The sequence below is a fragment of the Hypanus sabinus genome, chromosome 16 (genome assembly GCF_030144855.1).
Source record: "Hypanus sabinus isolate sHypSab1 chromosome 16, sHypSab1.hap1, whole genome shotgun sequence".
NCBI lineage: Eukaryota > Metazoa > Chordata > Chondrichthyes > Myliobatiformes > Dasyatidae > Hypanus > Hypanus sabinus.
In genome coordinates this window covers 41,734,568-41,745,706 of record NC_082721.1, presented here as the reverse complement: position 1 = coordinate 41,745,706, position 11,139 = coordinate 41,734,568, and the positions used below count along the sequence as shown (strand labels likewise).

General features: G+C 40.3%; 1 protein-coding gene across 16 annotated transcripts in view; it reads right to left on the bottom strand.

Annotated features, from left to right (window-relative positions):
• Positions 1-1,219: 1,219 nt before the first annotated feature.
• Positions 1,220-11,139, bottom strand: part of LOC132406245 (receptor-type tyrosine-protein phosphatase S-like) — a 475,477-nt gene continuing 465,557 nt past the window's right edge. For 10 of the 16 annotated variants that reach the window (XM_059991616.1, XM_059991623.1, XM_059991621.1 and 7 more), the window contains 3 exons: positions 8,003-8,157; positions 6,321-6,456; positions 1,220-4,772 (listed from right to left, as the gene is read on the bottom strand). In XM_059991616.1, coding sequence (XP_059847599.1) covers positions 4,704-4,772; positions 6,321-6,456; positions 8,003-8,157 — 360 coding nt within the window. In that variant the 3' untranslated portion in view covers positions 1,220-4,703. The remainder of the gene's footprint in view (positions 4,773-6,320; positions 6,457-8,002; positions 8,158-11,139) is intronic. The other 6 variants (XM_059991627.1, XM_059991630.1, XM_059991628.1 and 3 more) reach the window with 1 other exon arrangement.

Sequence of the window (11,139 nt, the reverse complement as noted above, 5' to 3'; positions counted from 1 at the left end):
TTTTAACATTCAGAATGTTTCTATGCGATCCCCCTCATTCTCTTGAACTCCAGGGAATACAGCCTAAGAACTGCCTGACGTTCCTCATACATACGGTAACTCTTTCATTCCTGGAATCATTCTCGTGAATCTTCTCTGAACCCCCTCCAATGTCAGTATATCCTTTCTAAAATAGAGCCCAAAACTGCACACAATACTCCAAGTGTGGTCTCAATGATTGCCTTATAGAGCCTCAGCATCACATATGGAAATCAATGCCAACGTTGCATTCACCTTCTTCACAACTGACTCAACCTGGAGGTTAACCTTTACGGTATCTTGCACAAGGACTCCCAAGTCCCTTTGCATCTCTGCATTTTGAATTCTCTCCCTATCTAAATAATAGTCTGCCCATTTTTTTCTTCCACCAAGGTGCATGACCATACACTTTCTAACATTGTATTTCATTTGCCTCTTCTTTGCCCATTCCCCTAAACTATCTAAGTCTCTCTGCAGGCTCTCTGTTTACACAACGCTACCCACTTCTCTACCTATCTTTGTGTCATCCGCAAATTTAGCCACCAATCTATTAATATCGTAGTCCAAATCATTGACATACATCATAAAAAGCAGCGGTCCCAACACCGACCCCTATGGAACTCCACTGGTAACCAGCAGTCAACCAGAATAAGATCCCTCTATTCCCACTCTCTGTTCTCTGCCAACCAGCCAATGCTCCACCCATGCTAGTAACTTCCCTGCAATTCCATGGGCTCTTATCTTGCTAAGCAGCTTCATGTGTGGTTCCTTGTCAAATGCCTTCTGAAAAGACTGGGCTTTCTCTTGTGAAATGTTACCACCTCTGGCATGGAGAGGATGTGCACTCTTATTCACATAAGAAATACATTGACTAACTGAGAGGCACTGTAGACCATCAAAGGTCAGGAAAGTTGCTCCATTAATCAAGTCAGAATTGTGGTGCCTGTGGCATTACTATTTTACAATGGTTACATCTACCCCACTGTGGTAGATATTATTGACATTAATAAGAAGCTCGTAAAAGCACTCAGTATTTTCATTTGTGTTACTACACACTGCTTAAAACAAATTAAACTGATGTGTAATAAATTTAACAGATCACAAAGCATGGAAATAATAGATGATCAAGACAAATGTTGTCACATATTTCATCTCTAATTTCCCTTGTACATGAGTGGACTGATATCATGAGGATACTTTGAAGGAGTGATCCATACAATTTCTCCAGACAATCTTCCTTTAATACAAAGTCAACATATCTACATACACAGTGGTTTTTATAACCAATTATATTTTCAGTTATAAGTAACATTTGTTCAAAAGCAATAATCACTTGGCCCTCATACAAATGACAGTTCCTTTGTTTTTTTATTCAACATCTCATTAATTTGGCTGTCTCATACTGATTAAGTCTGGCAACTTTCACAAGTTATTGAGTAAATTCATCACAGACATTGACAAGGAACACGTCAGAGTAAACCAGGTAGCAGTCTCGAGCCCCAGGCAAGTTTCTGTTTATCCCAACATAACTGAGTTCCATTTGGGGCAAAACAAAGCAGGAAAGCAATCTTGAAAAATGGAGCACATCCTTAAAATGGTATAAAGAAAGCTCTTTTAACATTTGGAATCCAATGATATATAGCCAGTCACAAACATTTCTACAGTGAAAAAATAGACTGTCTTTAAACATAATATGAACAAATAAATGTATTTTAAATGCTTTTTTTGTTTCTTTTAATTTGACAGATTTTTGTTAAAAAAGGAACAAATACACAATTAAAAAAAAGATTATGTTTGTCATATGTTACAAAGCACAAAAGATTTAAGAAAATTACTCACAAAATCAATCTGGTTTTGTTTTCTTTTGCCTTAATTTTCTCATCTGCTGAGGTCATCTAGATTGACTTATCTCTTTTCTCTTTGATGAAGGCGAACCTCTCTATGTATTTCTAATTAGCAGGACCAAGACGAAGTGGAAAAGATGATCTTTCCGGACACAATCCATTTTTGCATGGGGTTGAGGGAAAGCAGAGAATGGGTTGGTAGTCCCTGTGTACTTCTCAGGAAAGGGCACACACTTCCTAACACTATCCCCCTGTGTCTGGTGTGTACACACACACACCGCCCAACACCATCCCACTGTGTACTGCTGTCTATGAGGGTGGGAAAATGGCAGTTCCAGAAACAACATAGGATTCATCATTAATGATAGACATACAGTATAAATCATGGAAGGGTAAATAAAAAATGCTTACCATTACAAAAACATGGACCATAATAGAAGCTGCTCTACACTGGGGGTTCACAGTCAGCTCTGATTATCGTAGAATAAGGGAAATAACCATCACAGTTAAGGATCATATCTCATACCCTTCCACCCTCATTCCTGGCTGAAATTTCTGCTCAAGGACAGATTTTAAAATGTTCAATGAGTTTTTGACATCCATAAAGCTCAGAATTTAGGTGGAGATGCTTGGTCAGAATACAAAACCATATATCATAAGGTGGGTATCAAGCCTGATAGAAAATGTTTTACAACTGGAAAGAAATGTAAATGTTGTCTGCATGAAGTTTTAAAGAGAAATCATTCTTGGCTGCACCATTTTTTTCCCAAGATGACAATCACTAGGTTAACAACACCTTGTCAATTTGCCTGACATTATTCACATGAAGATACTTGTATTGGAAACTGGCATTTGGTGCTGGTCTTTCAGTGGGTTCAATTAGTTTGCTCGACATTAGCAAATTTAAATCTTTAATTGCCTTCTAATGTTGCCTGAATGTTCCCCTTTTAGAAGTGAAGGTATTGCAATAATTCTTTCCACACATGAATATACACATAGCTACAAATTATACAAAGACCCTACTCTATTTCATGTAATACCTGTCCAAACCCGTCCTTCCTTTTCTTTGATGTCACCAAGACTACGATGAACACCAAACATACTTTCAATATCACAGTGCTTTATGCCTTGGAGTGCGATGTTTAGAAACACAAGGTTGTTAACGACCTTCTTCTCAAACAATCATTTTGAAAGATACTGATGAGATTGGATGAGCGGCCATGTAGCAAGCCATCCGTGGAGTTTGTGGTGTTCAATGTAAGGCTGGGAGCTAGCAAGATACATTGGCTGGTGGGGAGGGGGAGGCTGTGGTATGACTGTGAGTTGAAAAAAGAATACTTGTTTCAAAAGCATTACAAAACATACAACAGAAATGTATTCAGTATTTTTGTTTTCATGTATTAGATTTTTAAAAATTTAACCAGAAGAGGCTTTAATCTGGCCATTTTCCACACTCTCTCCCAGACAATGACAATTAGAAAGATTATTGCATTTTAGTGCAGGAAGGTGATAAAATAATGCCAGAAATGAGTGAATAGATCTCACTGGTGCCATCCCAACAGTGGAAGGATAGGTCCCAGACTACCAAGACCAGAATTTCTAAAGGAAATACTGAGATGAAAATGGATTAAAACTCTTCACCAGCTCCCGATTCAACCATTAGAAGAGTGGTACTATGTTTTGCCCTGCCATTACAGTCATCATTTTTAATTATCTGATGAAAATTACAATGCCTCCTCCTTGACTTGTTTACCAGATAGATGAAAAATTTGGATTATTTTTGTGTTCGGGATACATTGGTGTCTCAGTCTGGAACCTTATGAATAACATTATTTTTCTAATTTACTCTTTCCTTTGCTTGGGTATTATTTTCTGTTCTCTTCTCAACAGACTGCAGTGTATACAATCCCTCACTCTAAAGGGAGAGCAAGGAACTTACTCATGTCTTTTTTCTCCCAAACAAAATGAGTGCACTATCAACCAACTCGTCCTTCGCTCTCTCGTACCATCTCCACTGCACGTCTCCAAAAAGGGCCCCTTGTCCCTTTGGCATGTAGGAATCACCAACTGAGGTGATGTCTTTTGACCTGCCTCGGATTTTCAACTAGAATGAAGGGACAACTTATTTCATTTTCATAACCATGCACATCTCTTGAAAGGATGCTCTTTATGTGCAGCTCGCTCATGTTACTCAAATCATAAAAGCATGTGGCATAATCATGAAAAGACCTATCAGTTCATAATGGGATCTAATATAAGGAGAAGGCACAGATGAAGAACATGCTTAGATGAAGCATGACCCAGGGACTATTGCAAGAGAGAGAGAAAAAAATGTGATACTTAAATGACTACACAGTAGACAAAACCAAGCAGAATGGGCCTCTGCAGTAAATGTGGTTTTGTGAGCAGTCTCCTTTAATGCTTTTTTTTCCCACAGCTTTGATTAATAAAAGGATTTTTTTAAGCAAGCAGAACTCTAATGATGTAACCAAAGACAGGATCCCATCTTTTCATGTTTTCCCTTCATCCACTTTCTGAATGACTTTTTGCTTGTGTGTCCTTGATATTTCGTCAGACAGTCCACAGAGTAATTCCAGATCCATTTCACCACAGTTGAACACTTGAGGTAAATAGGACTTGTCCAATAATTAAAATGATCCCCCAATAGACCAGGGTCCTTCTTCTCTTCTGGGTTACAACATTGAGTTCCCTTAGGGTCCATCTGAAATATCTTTCCCCGGCGGTGGTTAGAATTAAAGTACTTTTCAAGCACGCTATGTAGCTCAGAAGAGGTGCTCCGTTGTCCATTGTGGCCTGTTGAGTTTGATGATCAATGGCTTTTTACGTTGCATAATGATCAAAACTCCCAAGGTACTCCAACGCCGCTTGATAGCAGAACTGATATTCATCCTGTAAACAGACATGGGAGCATTATTGAAACATTCACCAGTGTTATTGACCTCAAATAAAATATGAAGGAAAAAAATGTTGAGAATAAGAAAAGCAATTCATATAGTGCCTCTGGGCAGTCAAAGTGGGCTTCACAATTGAATCTTTTCATAAGGTTGGAAACATAGCAGGCAATTTCCATACAGCAAAGTCTCATAATGAAATAGCGAACATTTAATCCACTCTAAAAGTATCGATTGAAGGAGAGAAGCTGGCAAGGACTCCAGGGAATTTCTCCAGCCACAGGAAGTTATACTAATCTATAAGAACTTTGATTAGTACATGCTTAGAGTACTTGGAAAGGAACTGTGACCAGAAAGGTATCTACCCACTGTCTGGGTGGAATATTTATTGCTTAGATAATAGCTTCCTCCAAAACAGTGGAGCAACTCAGTACAGAGTTGTCTAGTTAATCTCAGAAACCTTGCATTTACTTTTAGAATAGCTCTTTAGATCTTCACTTTTGCACAAACTTCATCTCATCCACATTTGCTGGGAAGCCATTATAACTTCAGCAGTTATAATGCTTGGAAGTTGGATTGCATCTCTTGTTTTAATGTTTAAACACAATTGTGTTTTGTGCATCATCCAAAACATGGCCCCGCAAAAAAATAATTGCAAGAAACTACACACAGAGGTGATCTACAGTATTCCTGATGGGACCTTGTCCAATTTTGTGCCCAATGCACAGATTATCAAGGCTCACGTTATGAGAGTCCATATGCTCTGGTCATGTTATTGGAGAGAGCTGTGTGACAAAGGCCACGTTCAGCATGGGCCAAAGTTAGCAAAAATTCAGTGGTACTCAAGCGCTAACTGGTCAAGTGACCCTGAGTAGATTCACACACTTGGCCCACTGCACCACTGTGGAGAGTGCATGTTAGGTTGGAATGTGGGAAGGAGCCATGGTGGAAGAGGTTCAGAGGAATAACAACTTGCTAGAGTTGAGAGGGGTAGGCTGAATAGGTTCAGGGACTGCCACGGTTTGCTTCCTAGGCGAGTGGGAGGCTTGTTGCAGATGGTTGAATGGAGCATAGGTCTGTACCCAAATTGAAGAGGATTTACCCAAGTCAGCCTCCTTAGTATGTGCTGACTAGTGACTTCCCCTAATCCCAGTTCCAAATCGCACCACTGACAAAACTGTGGCTTAAAGTGGGTTGTTCTATGAGTGCCCAGAATTTTATTGGGTGATTCACCCGTTGCTCAGGAAACAGAGAAATGATGGGTGTCAGATCCAGGGCCAGATTCAGATTATTTTTACTACCATTTAAACCAGGCTGCAGTAAAACTCCTTGTTCACATGAAGCTCATAGAGTAAAGAGTATACATGGTAATAACAAATCAGGAGATGAATATAATCCTGTCTCATTCAGGAAAAAAAAAATGACATTCACTCCTGTAGCACTTGGATTGAAGAGCAGAAACTGCACCTATTACAACCGTGCAGTGAGGGATAATTTTCTCTCCAGTACTGGGGAAGTGCTGAGGTATTTCTCTGGCTGTCCTTACCTCCGTCTGTACCATGGCTGGTCGCTGTGTTCGGAGCATCTTGACAGTCTGGAAAATGTCCACCACCCCTTCGTACCTCATTCTTTCCAAGACAATGCTGAGCGTGATAAAGACCCCAGTCCGGCCAACTCCAGCACTAGTAACAGAGAAGGGTTCACATTAAAGTACCCAAATCGGAGATCAGCTGATCTTCCCAAACTGACAGCCACCCCCATCTCCTGTAGATGTGGACAGGGAACAATTTGCTTTCAAATTTCTCACTACAACTTTTACATTCCTGTCATTAACACAAAAGACTGAATAGTGGACAGTTGTCAATGCCAGAATCCAACCACCAATATCCAGTCACCCAGCTCTATAGCCTGAACACAGAGATCCAAAATATCATCAGTATACTCCAGACCCCACAATCTCAACATCACCCATCTCCAGGTTCCACATCAGGGTTTCCTGAAACCATATTGAGACCCAGAGATTAAACACCAGATTTTTAAATCTGTTCATCAAAATTTTTGAATCGACTTCTGAATCTAATTACCAAGCTCCAAGTGACCAATGATAAAGCTTCAGTTGGCAAGCCAACAACACCGACCCCCAACCACTGATAGTGATAATTCTAGAACTCAAACGCTAAGATATATCGGCCAACTTCTGCGTCAAATCGGGAAAGATCAGAAGCTATTCACCAAAATCCATATCTAAACCACTAACCAATCAGCAAGTCCAGAGTCTAATCATCAAATTCCAAAACCAGTCACCAATATCCAGAATTCAATCATAAAATGGAAAAATCTATTCCATGCTCCATATGCTGTCCTCATGTTGCGGAATTCAATCACAAAGCTCCATTGACAACACAAAGCTTTAGAATGATATCAGACACCTCGAGAAGCTGCTCTCCAAATTCCAGACACAACAAGTCAAATCATTCATCACCTCCAGAAACCAAACTTCCTGTCCAACCATATTTGGGTCCAATCATAAACCTTTTAGCAAACACAAGACCACTACAGGCCAGAGGTCATTCAATGGGCTACCTTATCCAAACTCTCAATTTGAATGGCAAATTATAAAGATCTCAAATCCAAGCCATTGGGTTTCATTGCTTGTGCCCGTGAACTTGGCAAAAGTTTTCATCATCTTGCACGTTTGATCTTGTAGATCAGGGACCAGTGTTTGAAGGATTGTTTCTTCAGTTTGGTGACTTAACTGGAATTCAATCATCAGGCAGCACAGACCAATCACTAGATTTCAGAAGCCAATCACCAGATTCCCACCTCTACTTAATAAACTGCAGTCTAGTCACGAAACTCCGAATTCCCATCATCATAGCCGTGAGAATAATCACCAAACTCCAATGTCCATTAATCAAGTTTCAGAATCTAATCAGTAAGCTCCTGCATCTAATGCATCCTATCTCCAGCTTGTAAAGTTGAATTACCATACTCTAGAGTCCAATCACTGAATCACAGAGTCCAATTATTGTATTTCAATTGCTTGCCAACTGTCAAACCTCTCTGCACTTCAAATGACTTCCTAGAATCATTTATACGTGCCTAAGAAGCAGCTGCAATTATTATGTGAGCTGTCTTAACACTTACCGAACTACTTCAATAATCTTCAAAAGCCTTTACCTGAAGCCAATGAAAAGCTTATTTCTTCTTTTACCATCTTGAACTCACCTGCAGTGAACTGAGATGGGACCATCTTGGCCAAACTGTTCCTTAGTTTTATGCACTTGCCCAATAAAGTCAATGAACCCCTCGCCAGATTTTGGCACTCCTTGCTCTGGCCAGTCTGTAAACTGGAACTGCCGGACAGTCCGTGACTGGCCGTCCTGTGACAGAAAAGGGATTGAGTTAGGCTGTGATCGGCAACGGTGAGTATATCAAGCCAATTTAGGTCCTAATTACTAGTTCATGAACCAAATAGCCTTCCTAACAATATAGCAGTCAATGGCCATTTATATAGCCATTATAGCCATTTCATTTAGCCCTTTCCAACACATCATCATTTTTAAAAATAAAATTACCATTGTGCAGTATTAATATTCTATTGACAGGTCTGGTCTTTTGGCTTAGATATATATGAGTTCAAAATCCAGCTTTTAGAAGTAAAGATCCCTCAAAAGTTGAGCTGAAATAATTTCAACCAATGTCTCCAGAACCAAACTACCTCTGAATATTCACTGGATTGGAAATATATGGAAACTGGTTCAGTGTATCAGCTGAGAAACCATTAAGCACACCACTTGGTAATGCACCAAGTAGTCAGTCAGGATTATGAATCTCTAGTCTACTATGAAGCTTGATTCCATGACCTTCTGACTCAAAGACAGGAGTATTATTGCTCGTCCAGGAAAAATGCCATTCACTCAGATCGCATCTTTCTGACCTTCCCCTGTACCTTTTAATATGTTTCCACTCCAAGTATAAGGTAAATTCATCTTTAATGGCATGATTCATTCCGCTTCACCAGCTACTTGTGCTGAAGCATTCCGGCCTAGAGAATGGAATTTACACACTTTTGGTGCACAGAGGTGTGCTGCACTTCGTGCTGGTGCCCACTTGGGGAAATATCCTTTAAAACACACAGATTCAGACATTGCACTGGGACCTTGATGGTTCTTGGGGGTAGGCAGAGTTTGTTACCGCTGTGATGTTTGCTGGGAATGCAGATAAACTTGAGGAATTTCCTGGTGACAATCAGAAACAAGAGTGGCATGTGGGTGAAAGAAAGCTGAGTGGAGTAGAGGGGTAACGCAGGCTGCCACCAATATGGGTGGCTATCCCCGATAAAATCCGTTGTCCTGATTGTCATGAGAGGCTCAACCCACTGGATTGATGCCTGAGAAAAATCATTCATCTCTCACACAGGTGCACGAGAGAAACTGCTGAAACCATTAAGAGCGCACATAGAGGTGGTTCTGCATCGATGCTGAGTCTGGGAGATGTGCATTGTTTACTGGAGACCCTTCAGTTTATGTCTCTTTGTTAAGCTGCTAAGAGATTTGCTCTGTTCTTTTAATGACTGATAAATGTCCGTCAAAGATTGCCTCTTTTATACATCATGTTAGTTTTGCGATTCAGAAATGGTCTCTATGCTCGAGATGACATCAACAGGTGAATGACTGGTGCCAGATAAATGTCTGCTGAGTTGCACACAGAGGGGCTTGAGCTGGTTTCTGAATGTACACAAGTTCATCCAGGAGTCGTCAGTGCAATCGATTCATGGTAAACCAACCTATGCGAGAAATAACACTAAGGTAGGTAAAAATCAAAATACTGGAGGAACTCATTGATCTCTGTCCAAAATGTTGAGAGTCCACTTCCCTCCATAGATACTGCCCAACCCACTGAGCTTTTCCAGCTTCTTGTTTGTTGTTCCAGCTTCCAACATTGGCAGTCTCTTATGTCTCAACTTCTTAGCTATGCCTGTCACATTCTCCTGACATTCCCTTGAATTTCACAATCAATTCCTCCGTCTTGCTGATGTTAAGTGCAATGTCGTTGTGGTACCACTCAACCAGTTGATCTGCCTCACTCTGGCACACCTCCTTATTGCCATGTGGGATTTTTCCATTAACAGTGGTGTCCTCTGCAAATTTATAGATGCATTTGAGCTGTGCTTAACCTCACAATCATGGGTGTAGAGAGAGTAGAGCAGTGGGCTAAGCACACATCCTTAAGGTTTGCCTGTGTTCATTCTCATCAAGGAAGCGATGTTATTAATGACCTGCCCTGACTGTGGTCTCTTGATATGGAAGCCAAGAATCCAGTTGTGGAGGGAGGTACAGAGGCCCAGATTATGCAGTTCAGTGATTAATACTGAGGGGAAGATGGTGCTGAATGTAGAGATAGCAGCCTGACATACATTCTACTGTTATCTAGGTTCTCCAAAGTAGGCAGAAAGCCAATGAGATTGGGTCCACTGTAGACCCATTGCACTTTTGGAATCCTGTACCTAACTGATGAATGGAAAAGGGTTTGATTCACTAGAATTCCATACCATGCCTATGAAAGGGAAAACGTATAAAAATCCTACCTTTAAATGGATGTTCATTTGGAATGGATTGAGATTTTTTTGACTCATTTTTAATTTCCATATAGTTGTGATCTGACCTTGAGGGATCTCCTCTGCAGTGAAGATTGTGATGACTCTTGTCTGAGAGAACATTGCTCAGGTTTAGCTTATTGTAAGCCAGCATTCGGCCACAGCTGAAACCTCTTGCACTGACAATCTACTTCTGATTGTGTTTATAATTTCACCTCAAGTAAGTTACAGCCTTATCTCTAAATTAGGTTCAAGACCTCCACTAGTACCTTGAGCACATATCCTAGGCCGACATTTCCCTATGTTTCTGGCAGTATGGCATCTTTCAGGTGAGATGTTCCCTATCTGTCACTTAAGTGGATACTAAATACCTCCCTGCACTGCTTGGAGAAGAGAACCACGATTAAAATACTTAACCTTGACATGTATTTCATTAATTTTTTGGGACTTTTCCTCTGCAATCTGTTCTATATTATATCACCAACAACACTTAGAGGCTCTTCGCCATTGGATAGTGCTTCAGAATATCTGGAGGTCATTGAAGTCATTCAACATGTGCAGGTCCTCACTTTTTGATCTTTCTTCAAAATTGAACATGAAGTTTATAGTCAGAAGCTGAGAAACTGCATCACAAAGCTACCATATTTTAGGTGATACACGATCCAATTTCAATCTTACCCATTGCAGACTGCACTGAAAATAATTACTGGGTGAAATCACATCTGAGCAAAAGCTAAACCTGGCACACTCATCCACCTGTTCATGT